General features: G+C 52.5%; 1 protein-coding gene and 1 pseudogene across 7 annotated transcripts in view; both read right to left on the bottom strand.

Moving 5' to 3' along the window:
• The window catches only part of LOC129395412 (cyclic AMP-dependent transcription factor ATF-4-like), a 25,807-nt pseudogene continuing 2,507 nt past the window's right edge, over positions 1–23,300 (bottom strand). The window contains exons 2-3 of the transcript XR_010111231.1: positions 779–14,219; positions 1–744 (exon numbers count right to left, since the gene is read on the bottom strand). The product of XR_010111231.1 is annotated as a cyclic AMP-dependent transcription factor ATF-4-like (transcript). The remainder of the gene's footprint in view (positions 745–778; positions 14,220–23,300) is intronic.
• The window catches only part of IKBKG (inhibitor of nuclear factor kappa B kinase regulatory subunit gamma), a 17,675-nt gene continuing 11,385 nt past the window's right edge, over positions 17,011–23,300 (bottom strand). For 3 of the 6 annotated variants that reach the window (XM_034950012.4, XM_008952821.7, XM_034950011.4), the window contains exons 5-10: positions 21,492–21,644; positions 20,266–20,362; positions 19,098–19,241; positions 18,316–18,458; positions 18,037–18,098; positions 17,011–17,738 (exon numbers count right to left, since the gene is read on the bottom strand). In XM_034950012.4, coding sequence (XP_034805903.1) covers positions 17,596–17,738; positions 18,037–18,098; positions 18,316–18,458; positions 19,098–19,241; positions 20,266–20,362; positions 21,492–21,644 — 742 coding nt within the window. In that variant the 3' untranslated portion in view covers positions 17,011–17,595. The remainder of the gene's footprint in view (positions 17,739–18,036; positions 18,099–18,315; positions 18,459–19,097; positions 19,242–20,265; positions 20,363–21,491; positions 21,645–23,300) is intronic. The other 3 variants (XM_034950014.4, XM_034950015.4, XM_034950016.4) reach the window with 2 other exon arrangements.

The raw sequence follows: 23,300 nt of genomic DNA, 5'->3' as shown, positions 1-23,300 counted from the left end.
TTTTTTTTTTTTTTTTCACTACAAAATAATTTATTCGAACACACAGCTACAGCGCGAGACTCCTATGTACAAGCACATTGACGCTCCTGACTACCCTCAACTGGAGGACCCTTTTCTTCCCCCTTGCCTTGCAGACCTCTTCTATCGAATCTTTCATGTACTGGATCTCCTCGGCCAGGGAATCCGCCCTCTCTTGCAGAGCCTCGTTCTTCTTTTCCACCGCTTTGCACTCACCAGTGAGGACCTCCTGCTCCACCCTCTTCTTCTGGCGATACCTAGTTCCTGCTGTTTGGTTTTGCTCCATTTTTTTTCAGCTTCTTATCCAGTTTCTCACCCTTTACTTGTGCTGCTACCATCTTCTCTCCAGGAGGGTCATAAGGTTTGGGGCAGGCAGAGCCACAGAGGACACCTGGAGATGGCGGGCTCCTACTCGGAGAGCCCCTGGAGGTAGAGGGAGAGCCCAGACAGGACTCTGGGCTCATACAGATGCCACTATCATGATCTGAGGGGGCGTCTTCCTCCTTTGTGCACTGAGGGATCTTGGAAATGTAAGCAGTGGAGTCTGGCTTCCTAGCTCCTTCAAAGATATCCACTTCACTGCCCAGCTCTAGACTAAAGGAATAATCTGGAGTGGAGGACTGGACCCCTGAGGAAAGGGGAAGAGGTTGCAAGAAGGTGAAGGGGGCAACCTGGTCGGGCTAAACTTTCTGGGAGATGGCAAATCGGGTTCACCATCTGGGGGGGGGGGGCTCCTTAGTAGTCTCCTGGACTGGGGGGGCTCCTTAATAGTCTCCTGGACTAGGGGGGCAAAGAGATCACACGAGTCATCCAACGTGGCCAGAAGCTCATCTGGCAGGGTTTCCAGGTCATCTATACCCAACAGGGCATCAAAGTCGAACTCCTTCAGATCAGTTTTCTCCAACATCCAATCTGTCCCAAAGAAAGCATCCTCCTTGCCATCGTTGGAGGCACTGACCAACCCATCCACAGCCAGCCATTCGGAGGAGTCTGCCTTAGCCTTGTCGCTGGAGAACCCATGAGGTTTGAAGTGCTTGGCCACCTCCAGGTAGTCATCTAAGAGACCTAGGCTTTCTTCAGTCCCCAAACCTGACTGGTCAAGGGGGGACATCAAGCCCCCACCAACACCTCGCTGCTCAGGAAGCTCATCTCGGTCATGGTGCAGTGCTTTGCTGGAATCAACGAATGTGCTTAATTCGAAGGTGTCTTTGTCGGTTACAGCAATGCTGCTGCTGAATGCTGTGAGAAGTGCTACGGCTTAAGCCGCCGGTGGATGCCACTGCAGAGCCTGGTGCTGCTGCCACCGCTGCAAAGGCCAAGGCTGCCACAGGCACTGCTGCCCCTAAAACGCCATGGTGGCCATGGACCCTGCAGGCGGGGAGGAGGGAAGGAGCCCACGTGCGGAGGAAACTACATCTGTGGGCGGGCAGAGCAGAAAATCGTCATTAATTCTTAAAGCTCCAAAATAATCTCCTTTGGCTCCATGTCTTACATCCAGGCCACACTGAGGCAAGGGGTGGGCTCCTGAGGCCTTGGGCAGCTCTGCTCCTGTGGCTCTGCAGGGTACAGCCCCCTCGGCTGCTTTCCTGGGCTGGTATTGAATGTCTGCAGCTTTTCCAGGAGTATAATGCAAGTTGTCAGTGGATCTATGATTCGGGGGTCTTGAGGATGGTGGCCCCCTTCTCACAGCTCCACTAGGCAGTGCCCCAGTGGGGACTCCAACCCCAGATTTCCCTTCTGCACTACCCTAGTAGAGGTTCCCCAGGAGGGCTCTGCCCCTGCAGCAGACTTCTGCCTGGACATTCAGGCGTTTCCATACATCCTCTGAATCTAGGCAGAGGTTCCCAAGCCTCAACTTTTGCCCTCTGCATACCTGCAGGCTTAACACCACATGGAAGCCACCAAGGCTTACAGCTTGCACCCTCCAGAGCAGCAGCCGGAGGCGTATCTGGGGCCCTTGTAGCCACGGCTGGAGCTGGAGCAGCTGGGGCGCAGATAGCAGTGTCCTGAGGGTGCTCAGGCCAGCAGGGCTCTGGGCTGGGTCCAAAAAACCATTCTTCCCTCTTCAGCCTCCAGGCCTGTGAATGTCCCTCAAAAAATTAAAAATAGAACTACCATATGATCCAGCTCTCCCACTTCTGGGTATAGATCTGAAGGAAATGAAATCTATTTCTTCCTGAGTCAGTTTTCATGGTTTGTACATTTCTAGGAATTTGTCCACTTCATCTAGGTTATCTAATTTGTTGGCAAACAATTGTTCACAATCTTCTCATGTAATCCTTTTTGGGGGTAGAAGAATTCAGTAACAATCAACAAAATGAAAAGGCAACCTGCAGAATATTGAGGAATCACATATTGTTCACATCTTATCAATATAATAAAATATGTGCATTTTGTGGGGGCAATAATAAATACTCTCAGTTTTTTCCTCATCAGCTATAACAGGGTTGGAGTCTACAGTGATATCTTCTCAAGTCTCCAGCATCTGTGTCGCACTCAGGTAGCACCACACAGTCCCGAGTGAGCCCCTAACAGATACTCATCTCCCTTGGGACAGAAGCAGCACATAGACTTCCATCTCTGGTCATTAGGCCCCATGGCCTAGGGACCATGTCTCAAAATTAGCTTCGATGCCATAACATATTTGATCAGAATATAGGTAATGTGATAAGCTGAAATATAAGCATTCCAACTGAACTTCAGGCATAGCGATGGCAAATTGGAAAGAGATGCAAAGAGATTTCAAGGACCTTGGAAATTCACAATGTCATTTAAGAAGAAAACACACGTCACTCCATTCCAGTAAAGAATCACAGACTCGGCCATGCATGTTGGCTCATGCCTGTAGTCCCAGTACTTTGGGAGATCGAGGTGGGAGGATCGCTTGAGCCCAGGAGTTCAAGAATCACAGACTCTTCCAGCTCCCAGTCCGGTGCTCTTAACCACTACGTGCTGCCAGTCATCAATATTCTCCCATATTTCCTTTAATGAAATAGGATCATTAAAGCTTAGGGGGAAACATTTGACAGGAAAAGATTTCACGTATTTTTCTAGATTTTCATTTCTTCTTTTTGTTGTTGTTTTTTTTTTGGAGACAAGGTCTCACTCTGTCACCCAGGTCAGAGTGCAGCGGTGCAATCACAGCTCACTGCAGCCTCGACTTCCCATGCTCAATCCATCTTCCCACCTCAGCCTCCTAAGTAGCTGGGACTACAGGTGCACACCTCCACGCCCGACTCATTTTTTAAAATTGTTTGTAGAGATGGCGTCTGACTATGTTGCCCGGGCTGGTCTCAAACTCCTGGACACAAGCAGTCCTCCCGCCTCAGCTTCCCAAAGTGTAGGGATTACAGGCGTGAGCCACACTGCACCAGGCCGCCTTCATTTCCTCTTTTATATAGACTCCAGTTGAATTTTTAAAAAGTAGTTGGTCGCCCGGAGGCAGAGACTGTCTTATAGTTTTTCTGTTTCCCAGAGTGCCTTGCTAAATACCCAATTGTTGACCTAATCTTTAAACTCAGAAGTACAAATTTACTGCACTGTAAAGACATAGACTCAACAGGTACAAAATCTTTGGTCTTTCAATCAACATAGGTCATGGAAACATCACTTCATTCCTAAATGCCAACGTAATGAATACAAGAGAATTGGTTTGAAACAAACATTTTGATCAGTGTTCACTTAAATTCCCAGGGGATTCCCACCTTACTCCACTCCCTCGGCTCAGCACACGTATTATAAGCCACACTAGTCCACATCTGGTGTTACAACTTTCTGTCCAATTTCAGAACACCCTCCTTTCACCAATTCATGACCTGCAACCCTTCCACCACCATTTCCACAAGCAAACTTCAGGTCTTTTTCAAGGTGAAGTGCCGTACTTGCTGCAGCACTTAAGTATTTTTTAACCATTTAACATGCATAGAATTGTGCTACCATTTTCATTAGGTTCCTATCTTCGTTTTTTTATGTGTCACTGACAAAGGTTTTGAGTATTGTGTCCCTAACCCCATTTTTCCTATAAGTTTTGCGATTTGTACTACACAATGATTTTGAGGTGTACACGTATGTCATGCTATAATCATAACTCATTGTATCACGGTTTGGGGAAAAAATTAACCAATAACCAATTTATTTTTTCAAAGATAACAGGTGTGCAAGCTTCCAGCAAATCTGCTTAAGCATAAGATCAATTCAGAGAACAGCTGTTTTTCCTCCAATGTCGATCCAGTGGCTAGCTAGCCCTCAAATCAGACACTAGATTTGGAACTGGGAGGACATCATTCACCTTGAAGTAGTGAACAAAAACATGGTTTTGTCAAAAAATAAAAGGGATAAAAGTCATTATAAAAACTGTCTTTCCCACCAGGCATGGTGGCTCATGCCTGTGGTCCCAGCTACTCGGGAGGCTGAGGTGGGAGGATCACTTGAGCCCAGGAGGTCGAGGCTCCAGTGAGCCGTGATCGCACTACTGCACTCCTGCCAGCCTGGGCGACAGAGCGAGACCTTGACTCTAAAAAAAGGGAAATTATCTTTTCCATCCTCAGAGCAAGCATGCAGAATATTATTGTCATCCTATTCATAGACGTGGAAGCTAAAACTAAGAGAGGCTGAGTGACTGGCCCAAAGTACCATGGCTGATAGGGGTTGTAATGAACTCAAGTGGTCTTTGTCTAGGATCAGAAATACCACCATCATATGTAATGGTGCTTGTAACTGTGACGTGTTATTTCCAATTGTCTGCAAAACACAAACATGAATAAATGAGATGAGTTGTTGGGGAAAAGTAAGAAAAAGGTGACACTGTTAAGGTTACCCATCTCTCCACGTACCTCCTAACATCAGACCCTGATTGGGGCAGAAAACCCTGGCCTGTACCACGATAAATGCCTCCTGTGCAATAATAGGATGTTCAACAGCTCTTCGGTACCAACGATGAACAAATTTTTTGCAAAAGAATATTATTGCTGCAATTGGCCGGGCATGGTGGCTTATGCCTGTAATCCCAACACTCTGGGAGACCGAGCTGGGCAGATCGCTTGAGCCCAAGAGTTTGAGAGCAGCCTGGGCAACATGGCTGTACCCACTCTCTACAAAAAATTGTAAAATTTGCCAGGCGCGGTGGCGCACGCCTGTGGTCCCAGCTACTCTGGAGGCTGAGGTGGGAAGATGGCATTGAGCCCAGGAAGTCAAGGCTGCAATAAGCCATGTTCATGCCACTGCACTCCAGCTTGGGTGACAAAGTGAGACCTGGTCTCTCTCTATATATCTGTCTATCTATATCTATATCTATATCTATCTATCATCTATATCTATATCTATAGCTTAGCTATATCTGCAACAGTGAATAGAAACCCCTTTAGCAAAGTGTTCCCAAACTCTTGCTTCTAATTCTTGACCAACTCAGAAGTAAAGGAGGAGAATGAAGTAAAGGAACTCATACGTTTCCGTGCTCTCATGCATATTTTTATTTCTGTAAGGTCAGTAGTAATGTGGCTACTTTCATTTCTGATTTTAGTCCTCGCTCTCTCTGTCTTAGTCCAGCTAAATGTGTCTCCGTTGCTCTTTAAGCACTTCCTTATTTTTCTGGGACAACAAGATGATCCAGTTAATCTTGGACTTTCTCTGCCCTAGCCCTGGAATCAGTCATTTCTCTAGTGAGCTCTGTTCTTTTTAATCAAGACGGTTGTTTAGAAATCGAGACCCAGGCACTAAGTCAACTCACTGCTATTGAGATGGTCCCAGGCCTTCTAAGTGATGGAGCTGAGAAATACCCATACACACAGCCCTATTTTACAGCTATGCTTATTTCTATACCTATCTGTATATTGAAAGCCATCAGTGTATCAGGCCACTCTTGCACCGCTATAAAGAAATACCTGAGACTGGGTAATTTATACAGAAAAGAGGTTTAATGGGCTCTTGGTTCTGCAGGCTCTGCAGGACGCCTAGTGCTGGCATCTGCCCAGCTTCTAGAGAGGCCTCGGGAAGCTTCTACTTGTGGTGGGAGGCAAAGCAAGAGCTTGTGTATCTCATGGCGAAAGCAGGAGCAAGCGAGAGAGAGAGAGAGAGAGAGAGAGAGTGTGTGTGTGTGTGGGGGGGGAATGCCACCCACTTTAAAATGACAAGATCTCTCGAGAACTCACTATCACGAAGACAGCACCAAGCCATTCATGAGGGATCCACCCCCATGACCCAAACACCCCCTACCAGGCCCCACCTCCAGCCCTGGGGATTACAAGTTAACATCAGATGTGGGTGGGGACAAACATCCAAACTAGATCAATGAATTCACACCAACAACTCCAAATCGAATCCACATTCAAGCCTTCTCTCTTTTCATATCTGCAACTCCTTTTCCAAACGGTGAGAAAGCCAGGTCTCTACATCATTCATATATTTACTGCAAAGCCAATCAATCATCTGAGCCCATCAGGTCACCACCCAACTTGGCACACGTTCCTCTCTTGGACCCCTGACCCCTCCCCAGGACACAGTCACCCTCGCCGACTCCCTTCCTTACTCCACAAAACTTCCTTGTGCAGGACACTGCTGCGCTCAGCGGAGGATCATGCTTCACACTGGTCCCCAGCTGCCCTCCACGCTTTCCTTGAGTGGGCCCCCAATCCCAGGGGCTTTTGGAAGAAGAGGGGGAGAAGGACAGGACCGAGGAAGAGAGGCAGGAAGGAAGACCAGCAGAGCAGCCGGCAGGAAGGGCCATTATTCCTTCTGATGCTCCATTCGTAGCCAATGGCAACTCAAATTGGTTGGCAGCAGTGTCCTCCTGACAAACGCTGTGGTCATGTCTCAGATTTACCTCCAGAGGGAGCACTTCAGTCCATAGTCTTGGTGCCAGCTGCAATGGCATTAGCATTGCTTTGAAGGCTTTTCAGGGGACAGAGAAAGCAAATGGGTATTTTTTAGAAAGAGAAAAATAAATTGAGTTCATCACGCCTGTAATCCCAGCACTTTGGCAGGCCAAGGTGGGAGGATGGCTTGAGCCCAGGAGTTCGAGAGCAGCCTGGACAACATAGCGAAACCCCATCTCCACGAAAAAATAAAAAATTAGCCGGGCGTGATGGCACGCGCCTGTAGTCCCGGCTACTTGATAGGCTGAGGCGGGAGGATCGCTTGAGCCCGGGAGGTTGAGGCTGCGATGAGCTGTGATCGTGCCACTACACTCCAGCCTGGGTGACAGAGTGAGACCCTGTCTCAAATAAATAAACAAACAAACAAATAAATAAAAAGTTAGACAGCTTTTACTTTTTGGATATATATATTCCCTATTCCCTGCGGATATTCACAAGCCTTTCTTTTTTTTTTTTTTTTTTTAAGTTTTTAAAGTTCAGTTGTTCTGTCATCTGTGTGGTGCTCCAGCATCTGTTTTGAGTCTCGCTCTGTCGCCCAGGCTGGAGTGCAATGGTGCCATCTCGGCTCACTGCAACCTCCACCTCCCGGGTTCAAGTGATTCTCCTGCCTCAGCCTCCCGAGTAGCTGGGAGTACAGGCGCCCACTACCACGCCCGGCTAATTTTTGTATTTTTAGTAGAGACGGGGTTTCACCATATTGGCCAGGCTGGTCTAGAACTCCTGACCTTGTGATCTGCCCACCTCGGCCTCCCAAAGTGCTGGGATTACAGGTGTGAGTCACTGCACCCAGCCTCCAGCATCTGAACTCTTAGTCTCATGGTCTCTTTCCTGCCCTGGGTGTGCTTAGTTTTTATGTGCACTGCTCAGCGTCATTAAGAACTTTTTTTCCCCCAGTGCTCCTAAAGTTGTTATATTAATACATCGCTCTTTTTATTTTAAGAGCTCAGGTGTACATGTGCAGGTTTGTTATATGAGTAAACTTGTGTCATGGGGGTTTGTCGTACAGATTATTTTATCACCTAGGTATTAAGCCTAGTACCCATGAGCTATTTTTCCTCATACTCTCCCTCCTCCCAACCTCCGCCCTGCAAAAGGCCCCAGTGTGTTTCATTCCCCTCTATGTATCCGTGTGTTCTCATCATTTAGCTCCCACTTATAAGTGAGAACATGTGGTATTTGGTTGTCTGTTCCTGCGTCAGTTTGCTAAGGATAATGGCCTCCAGCTCCATCCACGCTCCTGCAAAGGACATGCTCTCGCTCAGGAACTTTTGTGGAGACTGCATCTCAACCCCAGGCTCCCACGAATCCACACATCCATTGGGGTAACCGTTGTGGGTTGAATTGTGTCCCCCAAAAAGGTATGTTCAAGTCCTAACACCTGGGTGCCTGGGAATGTGACCTGATTTGGAAATAGGGTCTTTGCCGATGTAATCAAGTTAAGGTCATACTAGATTGGGGTGGGCGCTAATCAAATGTGACTAGTGTCCTCATAAGAGAGAGAGGCAGACACACTGGGAAGATGACCCCACGAAGAAGGAGGCAGAGATTGGAGCGGTGTCTCTATGAGACAGAGAGTGCCAAGGATTGCCAGAAACCACCTGGAGCTACGAGAGAGGCATGGAACAGATTCTCCCACAGAGCCTCCAGTAGGAACCAACCCTGCTGACAGCTGGATTCCAGACTTGTAGCTTCCAGAACCACGGGAGAATCCGTTTCTGTTGTTTTCGGCCACCCAGTTTGTGGCCATTTCTTACGGCAGCCCTAGAAAACTAATATGGGTACTGTCGGCCCAGGACCACCTCAGACCAAATTTAGGACTCGAGGGCCACTGAACGGCCCCACCAGGAAAACCTAGACTGCAAGTCTGCACAGAACCTGGCCCTTGGCCACAACTTTGCACAGGGGTGTTTTCCCTTTCCTTTCATCTCCTGCTTCCCCGCAATCTGCAGAGCTGGGGTGGGGTTTCCTTAATGTAGCGGGGGCTGCTATGCAACTCCCCACACTTCACAAAGGCTTTGGGCCTTGCCTGCTGTCTCCCTTGCCTGGACGGCCTCCAGAACCAAAACCCAAGTTTGCCCAGGTCGGCCAGCGTCCTCGGGAAATAAGCAGCTTCAGTGGCGTACTTCTTCTTGGATTCCCACTTCCTCTCAGGTTTTGCTCTCTTGTTGGTTCTCAGCTGTTTTGAACAGTCTCAAACTGTTTCATCTATCATTTGCAGTTATTTTCAGCAGAAATATCTGTCTCAATAATACCACCCAGCATCACCAGAAACAGATGGCAGGTCTTGCAGTGCTTTCGGGGATGGACAGACAGACCACCCTGACCACCGCCCGCTAGGTGCGGGAGAAGACTTATTTCCAGCTATAGCACACATTTGTCGACTTTGGCTCTCCTAGACTGAGAAAGCAAATCTCACCCCTTCCCCTCAGGCCTGCGACACTCGGAACCAACGCGACCGATGGAATCCCTGGATCTCCCCGCTTCCTGTGACCGCTGAGTTCTGTTCCTCCAAGGGTACAATGACATCCATCAGCTGCCTGCCCCCCGCTGACACACTTTCTGTTTGAGGGTTTGCCTCTCAATGACTATAGAGAAAGCAACCTGGGCCGAGTAGAAGAGCAGCTGCTAGTCTCCTGGTTGGTACCAACCCTGGGTCTCTGAGGAAAGGACAGAGTAGGGTCACTCTGCTTCACAACACAAAGTCAGTCGCCCATTCTCCCTGCCAGTTCTCAAGCCTGTAATCCCAGCATTTGGGGAGGCCCAGGTGGGAGGATCACTTGATTTCCAGGAGTTCGAGTCCAGCCTGGGCAACACAGTGAGACCCTGTCTCTACTGTTAAAAAACGTAAGGAAGGAAGGAAGGAAGGAGGGAGAGAGGGAGGGAGGGAGGGATAAGGAAGAAGGAAGGAAGGAAGGAAGGGAGGGAGGGAAGGAGGAAGGGAGGAAAGGAAGGAATAAGGAAAAAAGGAAGGAGGGAAGGAAGGAAGGGAGGAAGGAACGAAGAAAGGAATAAGGAAGAGGGAAAGAAGGAAGGAAGGAATAAGGAAGAGGGAAAGAAGGAAGGAAGGAATAAGGAAGAGGGAAAGAAGGAAGGAAGGAATAAGGAAGAGGGAGTGAAGTAAGGAAGGAAGGAATAAGGAAGAGGAAGGAAGGAAGGATGAAAAAAAGGTCACCTGTCAAACATAGCTTTAGGAGAGGATGTAAACGTTCAATGTTGATCTTCTTCTGTGTCTTCATTTGCATTTTCATGGGAGCTTACAGGAGGCGCCCAGGTGTCTTAGACAACATTTTTAAAATAACGACTTGAGGTTTAATTCACATGCTATGCAATTCACATGTCTAAAGTGTACAATTCGATGGTTTTCAGTATATTCATAGATACGTGCAACCATCAGCATGACCAGCTTCAGGACATTCTCATCATCCCAAAAGGAAACCCTGTCTCCATCAGCAGTCACTCCCCGTTTTCCCCCAACTCCTCCAGCCCTGGGCAACAACCAATCGACTTTCCTTAGACAACGTTTTGAGCCCTTACTGGGAGGAATTATAGTCAAATGGAAAATCCAGTTTGGGACGTGGTGTAAACTGGAATTGCTTTCGTGGTTTTTCCTTGTGCCTTGGGTGGGGCACTGCCGTTAAGAGCATTGCATCCATCCTTTCGTCGGTACTCTGCTGCACACGGATGGCATTTCTGCCCTTTTTACAGATGAGGAAACTGAGGCTCAGAGACATTAAGCAAGGGGCAGAGTGGGGCTTGTCCATGAGACCCCAGAGTCTGTGCTCTTGCACATACATTATCAGGCCAACATGATCTATCCATCCGAATTCCAAATAAATAAATAAAAATGCTTATAAGAAGTCCCCCCATGCTGGGGGGAGGCAGCGGCTCATGCCTGTAATCCCAACATTTAGGGAGGCACAGGTGGGAGGATTGCTGGAACCCAGGAGTTTGAGACTAGCCCAGGCAACATGACAATACCTGCATCTCTGCAAAAACGAAAAAAAAAAAAAAAAAAAAAGACAAAAAGAAGTCCCTCCAAGTTAGTCGCCATGCTCTCTACCATGGGTTTTCTGTGTTATCCCTATCACATGCATACAGCCATTTCTACCAAGCACCATTTATGGTGACAGGGTATGGTCTACAAAAATATTGACAGAGAAATCCTGATGGAGCTCAAGACAAGCTCAGGCCACCAAGAAATGTGCACCGAGTGTAGCTGTGCCGACCATCGTTCTAGGGCAGGGGTCCCCAACCCCCCGGCCACGGACCGATACTGGTTTGTGGCCTGTTAAGAACTGAGCCACAGAGCAGGCGGCGAGTGGTGGGCACGCGAGCGAAGCTTCATCTGTGTGTACAGCTGCTCCCCATTGCTCTCATGACCGCCTGAGCTCTGCCTCCTGTCACATCAGCCAGCGGCCTCAGACTCTCACAGGAGCGCAAACCCTATCGTGAACTGTGTGTGCGAGGGATCTAGGTTGTGTGCTCCTTAGGAGCATCTGACTAATGCCTGATGATCTGAAGTGGAAGAGTTTCATCCCCGAACCGTCATCCCACGCCCCATCCCCGTCTGTGGAAAACTCGTCTTCCACAAAACCAGTCCCTGGTGCCAAAAAGGTTGGAGACTGCTGTTCCGGGGGATGGTGCCTGACTGAGCTGGAGGAGGCCTCTGCTCTCCCTCTGGTGGAAGGAGAGAGAAAACAAAGCAGAATAAATGAGGCCGTTTGGACTGCCAAGCCGGGAGTTAAAACAGTGCAGTGTGATTTAGGATGAGGACTTTAAGATGAAGAAGGTGATACGCTTAGAACTGTTGAAAGTTTAAACTTAGAGCTGAATGAGAAAAAGAAATCGGCCATGCAAAGATGAGGGGACAACAAGGACAAGCGCCGTGTGTTCGAGGAAGGGCCAAAAGGCCAGCGTGTGTGCGGTGCGGCCGGCATGTGGTGCGGCTGGGTGCAGCGGGCCAGCAGGAGAGGGACATAACGTGACGTCCCAGTGGCATGAGGGCTCTGCGAGCCAGGCTGAGGATGAGTTCAGGTTTCCAGGGCAACTGAAGGGCATGGCAGGGTTTCAGCAAAGGTTTACCAGATGACACTGGCTGCCATGTGGCGAGTAGATCACAGGGAGCCCACGCTCTCCAGTGTGAAAGCAGCAAGGAGGTCACTGTGATAGTGTAGGCAAAAGGTGAAGGGACTCAGGAGTTTGGATCACGAGAGGAAGAGGAATCCGTTTTGGCTTAAGCAACTGGGGATGAGGGAAAGGGCAGAGTTGGCAGGGGGTGGGGGCTAAAAGTCCATTTCTGGCTTGGACGGGCTACTGGGCTCATTTTCGTGAAGGAACAGATCAGGACTGGAAGACAGAAATCTGTCATCAGCATCAAGGCCTTGAAGATGGACGAGGTCACAAAGGGGGAGTGTCTGAGCAAGGAGAGGAAGGGAATTCGGGAGTCAGCTCGGAGACACAGGAACCAGCAAGGAGCCTGCGAAGCAGCTGCCAGGACGTGGAAGGAGAACCAAGGGGTCTGAGGAGGAGAAAATGATGGTGCTAGGAAGTGCAGAACCTCTCGGCAGGCACACTGCACTCAAACCCCTGCCCGAAGACACCCGGCCACCACCTCACGGGGCCTCTGGGAGCCTAAGGCCGCGCCCCCGGGACGCCCCAGCCCCCTTTTGAGTGAGTTCCCGTCTGGAAACGCTCAGGGCTGCCCAGAGCATTTACTGTCTGTTCCGGCCAACACCTGACCTCCCTTTCTTACAGCATTTACTACAAAGGGCTTACCCTGTCCCTTTGAGACATCTGTGTAGCACCCACAACCCAGGGGCTTTCCCGAGGGCCCCGCAGCCACTCCTTGGAAACGGAAACCTCAGGAGGCGCGGGGCCCAGTCTCCCACTCTCCACGGGGACGGAAGCATCCCAACCTTGGTAAGCACCGGCAGCTCCCACCCACGGCTGGCCTCGTGGCAAGGACGCTGGCTGCCCCGTCATCTTTCACCTGAGCCTGCACTCGCCCCCTCCCGACTCCCTCCTTCTCCCTTCGCAAGGCCAGGCCGCCTCTGCTGGGGCGGGAACGGAGCTCAGCTCTCTCCCCCGCAAGCAGGGGTTTCTGAAGAAAATCTCTTTTGCCAGCTTGAACAAAGGCCCGCTTTTGTGTACCTTTGTGTATCTCCGGTGTTCTTGTCAAAAGAGGAGGACAGGCACAGAGGCCCGCGGGGACAAGGCCACAGGATGACGGAGATGGAGGCTGGAGAGGTGCAGCCGGCGGCCCCCGGCGCCGTGGAGAGGCCTGGAAGGCAGCTCCCTCACGGCCCTGGCGGGGAGCCCACCCTGCCGGCACCACCGCTAGCTCAGCCTCCAGGCCTCCAGAAGCGGGAGGCCACGCGTTTCCGTGGCTTCGGCCCCGCAGTCTGTGGTGCTTGGTCACGACAGCCCCAGGAGACACAGTCAGCCCCTGCCCCGTGCCTTGCTGAGAGGCTGTGTCAACAGCGGGCTCTTCCCTGCCACTGGCACAGAAGAAAACCAAGCTGCGTTACCACCCGAGCGACTGTGTGGGAAGACGTATTCTCTGTGTATCAAAGGAATGCGTGCAAATGATAGGCATTTAGGAAATGTATTAACATGTAAGGAAAACTTCTCATTACTGGCCACCCAGCTACTCACGTCCGTCCAAAGGTTAGCAGGGTATGCACTCAGAGCTTTTACCTCTCTATTGGGGTCACGCTTTATCCATAAGTTTGTCACCTGGCCTGTTCACACCAACATGCTACAAGGCATGTTGCGTGTGAGGAGATGTTCAAAATGCCAGCTGTGCCGGGCCACATCGTTACATACGCAGCCTCTTATCTCACCCCGACCTTTGGCAGCTACAAATGATGAAGTGAAGCACCTTCCCAATGCCAGAGTCATCGTTGAGTGCCCGACTCTCTCTTAGGGTTACGCACCAGGGCTGAGGACGCTGCCTACGGGCTTGCTCCATCCCAGCAAATGGCCCCCTCGGAAAGGGCAGCATTGCAAGGGCCGCTGTCCTGCACCTTGCCAGCAGAGCGCTCACCTAGGGCTTCATCGGTTGCCATTTTCAGATCACTTTTTGCTTGCTGTCAGACTTGGTGTTGTTTTAGTTACTGATGAGGGTGAAATGCTTTCTCACTGTGCTTACTGGTCGCCCGCACTGTTCTTGTGCATTGGTCGGCAGGAGGGGGAGCGCGCATGAACACCAGAGAACGCCACAAGCTCCGGCAGGGGTGGGCTTCGTTTGTGGATCAAGGGGCCGCAGCCAATAGGGCAGGCAGGCTGGTTCCCTCCCAAGAGTAATCCGACCAGTTGTTCTGGAAGCTCAACCTAAGTAAAGCCGAAAAGGAAAACCCTGGAATGCCGTACTTCTGCGCAAATGGTATGGTTTTAAATCCTTGGTGTCTGGTGTACGGTCAACCCTACACTGTGCTACCGGAGGAGGGAGGAGGCAGCCCCACCTCCGGGCAGGGCGGTGGGTCTCGACCAAGATTCTGACTCAGTTGGTCCAGGGGGCCCAAGCAGGGGTGTTTTTCCAGCTCCCAGGCACTGCTGCTGCATTTGCCCTCATCTGTGTGCACTGGAATATGTCCCCATACTGGGTTGTGTGATGGCCCTGAAGAGATACGTGCATATCTTATGGGTGTGACCTTCTTTGGGAAAAGGGTCTTTGCAGATGTAATGAATGCCGAGATGAGGAGATCATTCTGGATTATCCAGGTGGGCCCTACATCCAATGACTGGTGTCCTTTATGAGACAAAAGGGAAGACACAGACGAAGAGGAAGAGACTGTGTGATGACACAGGCAGAGACTAGGGTGATGGCTCTATAAGCAACCAGCAGAGGCTAAGACAGACGCCTGTAAACGATTCTCTTGGCACCTGCAGAGGAAACCAGCCTTGCCGGACGTAGTGGCGGGCACTTGTAATCCCAGATACTCGGGAGGCTGAGGCACAAGAATTGCTTGAACCCTGGAGGCGGAAGTTGCAGTGAACTGAGATGGCGCCACTGCACTCCAGCCTGGGTGCCAGAGCAAGACTGTATCCAACAAGAAAGAAAGAGAGAAAGAGAAAGAGGAAGAAAGGAAAAGAGAAAGAGAAAGAAAGAAAGAAAGAGAAAGAAAAAAGAAACCAGCCTTGCTGACAACTTGATTGCAGACTGTGGCTTCCAACACTGTGAAGGAGTTTCTGTTGTTTTAAGCCCCAAGTGTGCAGTACTTTGTTACAGCAGCCACCGTCTACTCATACACCCTCCCTCCAAAAAAAAATGTAAAGTGCTCTTGTAGAAAAATTGCAAGATTAGGATTTAAGTGCAGCACCCGTGAGCAGAGAAGCTGTCTGTGCCTTTCACATTTTCCCAAGTAGAATCTGATGGGCACCTGGCTTAAAGAAGGGGAAAGGTCACTCCCCGCCCCCACACCCCGCCCCCAGATGCTGAGAAAGCCCTCAGGCCAGGTTAATTTTTAGAAGGCCTCATATCCCAATTCTAGCCAGCCTCACACTGTCAAATAGCAGGAAGCCCTGTGAGGAAGCCTCAGGGTGGATTCACGATATCCCGTTCCCAACCAGGGCAGCTTGGAGGAGGGCAGGAAGGAAGGCCCGGGTGCTGGGGAGTCAACTTCCAACTTTGTTTCCTTTGCTACAATTGCAGGGTTAATGCCCAGGGCTCTGACACCCCAGGAAATTTCCAGAATCTTGCAAAACAAGTAGAGTCGTCTGTTCTTCCTAATTGGGGCCAGTGTGGGAAATGGCATCACAAACTTCTGGAATATGATGAAACAGCCACCACCAGTCACACTGGGCAACAACACTCTTGGTGAAGACAAGAGCACGCTTCGGTGGTAGAAAAAGAAAAGTGCTCATGTGTGAAGCATCCTTCCCACAGACCACAAGGTGGTCATGACGACTCCAAACTCAAAGCAGTAAAAGGGGGAAAAAATGGATAAATGTGACTACATAAAGAAAAAAAAACTTCGAGGCTGAGAAGCACCAGTAGTTTAGCAGGGTGTGGTGGCGCACGCCTGTGATCCCAGCTACTCGCAAGGCCGAGGCAGGAGGACTGCTGGAACTCAGGAGGTCAAGGCTGCAGTGAGCTCTGATTGTGCCACTACACTCCCACCCGGGTGACAGAGACCTTATCTCAAAACAAAAAACAAAGAAACACTAGTAGCGAGGTCAAAGCAGGAAAAGATATCTGCAATTTCTATCACAGCCACAAACCTAATCCTGCTCATGGACAAAGAGTTTCTAAAAGCTGAGCAACAAAAGATAACCCAGTAGAAAAACGGATAAAAGATATGAGCAGCCCAGCGGGGCGCAGTGGCTCACACCTGTAACCCTAGCACTTTGGGAGGCTGAGGCAGGCAGATCACCTGAGGTCAGGAGTTTGAGACCAGCCTGGCCAAAGTGGTGAAACCCCCATCTCTACTAAAAATACAAAAATTGGCCAGGTACAGTGGCTCACACCTGTAATCCCAGCACTTTGGGAGGCCAAGGCAGGTGGATCACGTGAGGTCAGGAGTTCGAGACCAGCCTGGCCAACATGGTGAAACCCCATCTCTACTAAAAATACAAAAATTAGCCGAGCGTGGTGACAGGCGCCTGTAGTCCCAGCTACTAGGGAGGCTGAGGCAGGAGAATCGCTTGAACCCAGGAGGCAGAGGTTGCAGTGAGCTGAGATCACGCCACTGCACTCCAGTCTGGGCGAGAAGAGCAAAACTCTGTCTCAAAAAAAAAAAAAAAATATATATATATATATACACATACACACACACACACACACACACACACACACACACACATACATATACATATACACACCTATACATATACATATATATATATGATATGAGCAGCCCATTCAGAAGCAGAACTAAAAAAGGTCCTTAAAGCCTCAGGAAAGATGTTTAAGCTCACTCTTAACAGAGAACTGCATGGCCTAGCGAATGACAAAAACCCAAACGGGCTTTCCCACCTCCTCCTTGGCAAGGCTAGGGAAATAGGGGGTGGGGAGAGATGGGAAACCAAGCTCCAAGGAGGAAGGGGCTCAGGTACCATCTACCCCATCGCCCATGCTCAGTGGTGTCACTTCTCAGAATCTATGCCAAAGATAACGCACGACTAATGCACAAGGATTTTTACTATGCCATTATTTATGGTAACAAAAAGATGGGAAACAACCCAAATGTCCATCAATAGTGACTGGTTAAATACACATCGGTCTGGCTGCAAAATGGAATAGCATGCAGCCCAAAAGGAGAGCACCCGTGTGCATGGTAAGAGGGCAGCACTCCCAGGGCACAGCGGCGGGCGGGTCGGTGTCCGGTGGGAGGAAGAGCTGCCACCCAGCTCTGCCAGGGGAAGCAGTTCTCCCTGAGAGCCCCAGGCCCCATTCTTGACTTCCCCAGTGCCGGGTGGAGGAAGAGGGAGGGATTAGCCCGAGGCAAGTGGTTCGAGCAGACAGAAGGGAACAAAAAGAGCAGCGAGTCAGGCCTGATCCGGGCCGCATCTACCCCAAAAGAGGGGACGAGCGGATCAACAGCTGAAGCGTAAGGCGCCGCGCCCAGCTCCTGGGTGGGGCTCCAGGTGGCATCCCAGTTGTGGCCACCCAGCCCTTCATCCTGGGCTAGGCAGGCGGGAGAGGAAAGCGCAGACTGCACGGTCCCGGGCACGTCCTCGGCAGGCAGTGGCCTTGCACTGGCCGGCCCTACTCAATGCACTCCATGACATGTATCTGCAGGGTGTCCATATCAGGGGCCTGATACTGGCACTTGGGACAGCAGAAGTCAGGTGGCTCCTCGGGGGGGCTCCTCCTCTGGCTGGGCAGGGCCAGGGGAGAGGAGAGGTAGGCTGGGAAAAGAGAAGAGTCAGAGGGAAGGGGAGGATGGAGGGGGATGGAGACTTGGCAGGACTGTCAATGGCAGGCCTGGTCTCACAGGCCACTCATGTAAGACCAGGAGCCGCCGCTACCACGGCATGCCTCCCTTAGCCTCGGGGAAGGGGGTGGGCTACCGATGGGGTGGCCTACACGAGCTCCCGCCGTCAAGTCTCCAGAGAGCAACAGGAAGGTCGAACTGTGACCTCCCGCGGCGCAGCACCTGCCCTCCCCACCCACCTCCTCCCGCAGGCCCAGTTCTCGCTCACTCACCAGGGGCGGGGGGCAAGGGGGCCTGGGAGACCTCGACATGCCGCTTCCTCATGTCCTCGATCCTTTGAAAACAGAAACCGTCCAGTCAAGGCACGCATTTCTGTAAAGCTCCTTGGCTGGACTAGTGTCAAAGCAGCTCTTGGAAGCTCAGGTGAGAGGAGAGGGACCACAGTGAGCCCTAACCCAGAACACCAGGAGCCATCCGTCTCCTGTGGTCACCACTGGCGACCCCCCAGTGTCGCACCCACTGCTCACACGGGCACGCTCTCAGAGGCCCACCTGGCCGACTCCTGACAGCTGGCCTTCAGTTTGCTGTACTCCCTCTGCAGCTGCTCCAGCTGCTCCTGCAGGAGCTCCTTCTTCTCAGCCAGCTTCTCCCGGGCCTGCCTCTCAGCCTGGAAGTCCGCCTTGTAGATATCCGCCTGGCAAATCCAACAGAAAGGGATGTGCCCGCCACAAGCCAGCCACCCACCAGGCACTGTGCCAGGCACCACAGGAACAAAGCAGAACCCACTGCTGTCCTGCCAGAGCCCCCAGCGGCGCAGAGGAAACAGATACCAGTAATGTTTCCTCGTAACAGAGGAAACGGCGAGTAATGCCAAGCTCACCGAGAGGTCTAAGGAGCAGCACAAGTGGCTCAGAAGCTTACGAAAGGCCACTACAAAATGATGCCAAAGAGGCCGGGTGCGGTGGCTCACGCCTGTAATCCCAGAACTTTGAGAGACGGAGGTGGGCAGATCACCTGAGGCCAGAAGTTCGAGACCAGCTGGGCCAACATGGTGAAACCCTGTCTCTACTAAAAATACAAAAATTAGACGGGCATGGTGGCAGGCGCCTGTAATCCCAGCTACTCAGGAGGCTGAGGCAAGAGAATTGTTTGAACCCGGGAGGCAGAGGTTGCAGTGAGCCAAGATCGTGCCACTAGTGGCACTCCAGCCTGGGCAACAAGAGCAAAACTCAATCTCAAAAAGCAAAAGCAAAAAAAAAAAAAAAAAAAAAAAGACGCCAAAGAGACACTCCAGGTCCCAGTGCCAGGGTGGGTCAGAGAGGAGGGCCCTCACCTGGGCCTTCAGCACCGGAACGGTCTCCATCACAATCTTGTGCTGCTCGGCCTCCTCCTTCAGCTTATCGATCACCTCCTGTTTGGCCACCAGGGCCTCCTCGGCCTGCTGGAGCTGCTGTTTGAGATCTTCCAGCTGCATTCCCTAAGGACGGGCAAGGGGAGCTGACGGAGCCTCGTCAGCCCAGGGCGAGGCTGGCTGAGAAGAACTGAGAAGGATGAAAGAGTGGCCCTGGCTGACCAGGCTGGGTGATGCCAGCCCCTGATTTGAGGGCCCATTGCAGGATCTCAGCGTGCACAGGGAGATGGCTGCGTCCTGTCACGGCCCAAAACGACAGAGGAGACGCTGAGGTTTTTTTCAGGACTGAAGAGGCCGCTGAGGTCATCTGGTACAACCTCCCAGCTGGGCCGACATTCCCTTCCCAGAATCCCCAGCTCCACAGCCCTCCTCCCACCCTTCACAGGACACAGGCCACACCCACTCACAGCGAGCCGGTCCCGTGCCCGCCATGTGCACAGCTCAGCTGAGAGCCCTCAGTCCTTCCACTCTGCCACCTGGTCAGAGGTGCACTCCTCCCACGCAGGCATCTCCAGCCCCCTGAGACACACACAGACACACCCCACCAACGCCCCCCTCCAGAGATTAAGTGGCCAGTTTTGTAGCTAACTCTTCCCCATGTGACCTGGCTTCAGGCTTTGTCCTTATAAATCTCCTCTGCGTACACTTACGATGGACGGTGTCCTGCTAAAATGTGATCACTAGCAAACTGCACCCAGGTTAGGTCTGATGAGGACAAACTAGGAAAAGGCTCCCAGCCAACACTGGGGTGGAAATGCTGTCGGGCTTACCTTGGCTTGGGGGAAGCTGAGCCAGGTGCCAGATGGCGATGGCTGGCAAGAGGGAATGTCCATGGAGACAAGATGTCCCCAGCCCCACAGAGGGAGCACCCCAAGGCTCTGGCCCAGCCCCCCATTAAGATGGCCTGCTGACACTCCTGAGAGCAACATCCTGGGGTTGCCATCTCCCCACAGCTTCCCTGAGCTGTCGCAGCTGCAGCCTGACACAGGTCTAAGCCAAGTCTAAGGCAGGTCTACCCATTCTCAAGGTTCAGGGCCACGGGGAGAGGAAGAGGCAAGGCCAGCCCTAGAGCCCCAGTGGCCGCACTCACTCGCTTCCGCTCACTGCCCACCACGCTGCTCTTGATGTGGTTGTCGTATTCTTGGAAGAGCTGGTGATAGGCCACCTGCAACTGGGCCAGCTTCCTCCTGAGGAAAGGGAGCTTTTGCTGGAGAAACCACCTCATGCCAGTCCAGCCACGGTGCTGCCTGCTTCCAACTCTACCCCCTTCCTTCCCTCCCTCGCATCACAGGCCTGGAATGGGGTCTTCCAAGGCTGTGTGAGGACTCCTGAGGCCGTCAACTCTAAAGCAGGCTTTGGTGGGCTGGTCACCAGGCAGTTAATATCGTTTTCCTAAAAGCTAGTATTTTTAATGTTTATAATAAAATCGCGGCCAGACGCAGTGGCTCACGCCCATAATCCCAACACTTTGAGAAGCCAAGGCAGGAGGATCGCTTGAGCTCAGGAGTTCAAGACCAGCCCGGGCAACATGGGAAAACGCCACCTCTACCAAAAACGCAAAAATTAGCCAGGTGTGCTGGCCTGCGCCTATAGTCCCAGCTACCTGGGAGGATCGCTTGAGACCAAGAGGCGGAAGGTACAGTAAGCCGAGATTATGCCACTGCACTCCAGCCTGGACGGTAGAGCAAGACCCTGTCTTGAAAATAATAGTAATAATACAATGGAACTACCCTGCACTGTTCAAAACTGTGAACTTCACAAACAGCTCAGAAAGGCAGGGGAACTGTTCTAGATTAAAGGAGACTGAAAAGGCACGCCAAGCACAGGAACCTGAGGTCCCAGATTGGATGCTGGTAGAAGGGGGGGTTTGGGGGTATTTTTGTTGTCTTTCTGTTGCCCAGGCTGGTCTTGGAACTCCCGGGCTTAAGCCATCTACCCACTTTGGCCTCCCAAAGTGTTGGGATTACAGGCGTGAGCCACAGCACCTGGCCTAGAAGGGGTTTTAAAGGACAAGTCCCCTGATGACCTAGTGGCTAGGAAAAAAAAAACTACAAAAAAGGCCACGTGTGGACACGCAGTGAAACGTGGTCTGGAGAGCAGATGGCATGACTGTATCAAAGACAAACCGGGTGTCATCATGGTCGCCTCTACCGTTAGCAAGGCTAAGGGATAGAATGGGCCCACAGCCACAGGCAGAATCTGAAGGAGTCCTCAGAAGGCAGAAACAACCATGGACCCGACACTTCTCAGCCTTTCGGCTAAGATCAAGTGTAGCACCACAGACCCTGCGGTGCGGCCCCGCCCCCGCTGACTCACTTCTCCTCCGAGGCGGCCTGGCGCTCCATGCGGAGCGCGGCCTCCACGCTCTGGCCCTGCATGCGCAGCTGGTCCACCTGCACGCTGTGCTGCTGCTGCAGCGCCTCGCGCTCACTCTCCAGCTGCCGCGCCTGCTCGCTGGCCGCCCGGGCCCTGGCACGGGGAAAGAGCAGACTCAGGGAGGACGAACGGGGGGACGGGAGGGGCTATGCGCAGGGCGTGGGCGGGGGGTGGGGGTCGGCTCTGAACACCCTGTGACTGCGAGCTGATGCCAGGCGGCAGGGTGGAGGCACCGTCAACAGACACGAGGACAACTGCAGGGGGCCAGGTGGGAGCAGCAGGTGAGGAGCTTTGCTTAAGACGTGTTTGCTTCAATGCAGGGGCCCAGCAGGTGACCAAGTACAGATGGCAAGGAGACCTGGAAGCCAGGGGAAGGGGGTGGTCCGAGAAAAGGATGGGGTCGCCTGCATCCCGCAGTGCTGGGGCCAGGTGAGAGGAGCCCTCGGAACTGCCCGTGGAGTTCCACGTGGGGGGCTGCTGGGGGCCCCAGCAAAAGCAGTCTCAGTGGAGGGGGTCAGGAGAGACTGCTGTTCCAAAAATGAGAGACTGCCCACCTGGGCGTGCAAGCACTGAGCTCAATGCAGACCGGGCCTCGGCCCCATCCCTGCTGCTGCCCAGAGCTCTGCTGGAGTCCCAGACGACCTGCTCGGATGCTCAGTTCCCACACCTGCCCCCCTACAGCTCCCTTAACCTCCAGTTTCCAGGGTCTGGCCTCATCCCACCACACCAAGCCCTTCCACAGCCTCACTGCAGGGACAATGGTGGGTGCATCTGTCCAGGTCCTGGGTGGCCTCTGGCCACAGGCAGACACGGCCCTTCTCCAGTCACCCCAACTCTGCCTGGCAGGCCTGGCTGCTTGGCTCTCCCCTCCGCGCCTGCCTGCATACTGCCCCCACACCCTGCACGGGTTCCCTCTGCCCATCAGAGCCTCGGTCGAGCTCCCCTCCCCTCTGCCCTGCTGGCTGCCCCAAGTGCACCTTGACCGCCTACTGTGCTGGGATGGCTGGGGCCCCCCTGGCAGCTGATCCATCTGTCTGGAGGGCAGAAGCAGGACCGAATGAGAACCACAGAAACCTCCCTGCCCTTTGACCCAATGGTCCCACTCACAAGAACCAAGACCCCTTTGCAAAAGAGAGTAACCAGCAGGCCTGAGGCCACCGGCTGGCAAGGTTGGCCCTTGGCTGGTGAAGTTCCCTTGCCACAGTGACACTTTCTCTAGTGGTCAGGGCGGTCCCTGCACCTACGCCATTTGTAGGAAGAACGTGGTTGACGTGAGCACCCGCTCTGCTGCTGGGAGTCGGGGATTTAGGTACCTGCCTGGCAGAGGGCGCTGACAGGACCTGCCCCCAGTAAACACCCAGGGCGCTGAGTCTCTAGCGGGCATCCCTGGGCAGGAACATGGCCCGTGTGGGAGGCGCTTCTCACTGTGCCGCTCGCAGGGCGGCGGGAGGCTGGGACAGGGCTTCTCCAACTCCCCCCACGGCTCCTGCCCTGGCGGCTCCTGCCCTGTGCCTTTTTCCCTGTCATCAACCTCAGCCACGAGGGCGACTGTGCGCCGGTCCCAGAAGTCCTTCCAGAGAACTAGACACTGTGGGTGTGGGCTCGGGGCCCCCAAAATGCCTCCTAAGGAAATAATCCAAACTCCATCAAAGGGTCACAGAGTGCGGAGAGCCGGCTGGGACCCAGGTCCCGGATGCCTGGCCCAGACCTCTCCCGACGTCTGCCCCGACGTGTTTACGCAGCCTGCCC

This window comes from Pan paniscus, chromosome X, assembly GCF_029289425.2.
Source record: "Pan paniscus chromosome X, NHGRI_mPanPan1-v2.0_pri, whole genome shotgun sequence".
Taxonomy (NCBI): domain Eukaryota; kingdom Metazoa; phylum Chordata; class Mammalia; order Primates; family Hominidae; genus Pan; species Pan paniscus.
Note: the sequence above shows the minus strand (reverse complement) of the source record. Positions and strands in the feature narration are given on the sequence as shown.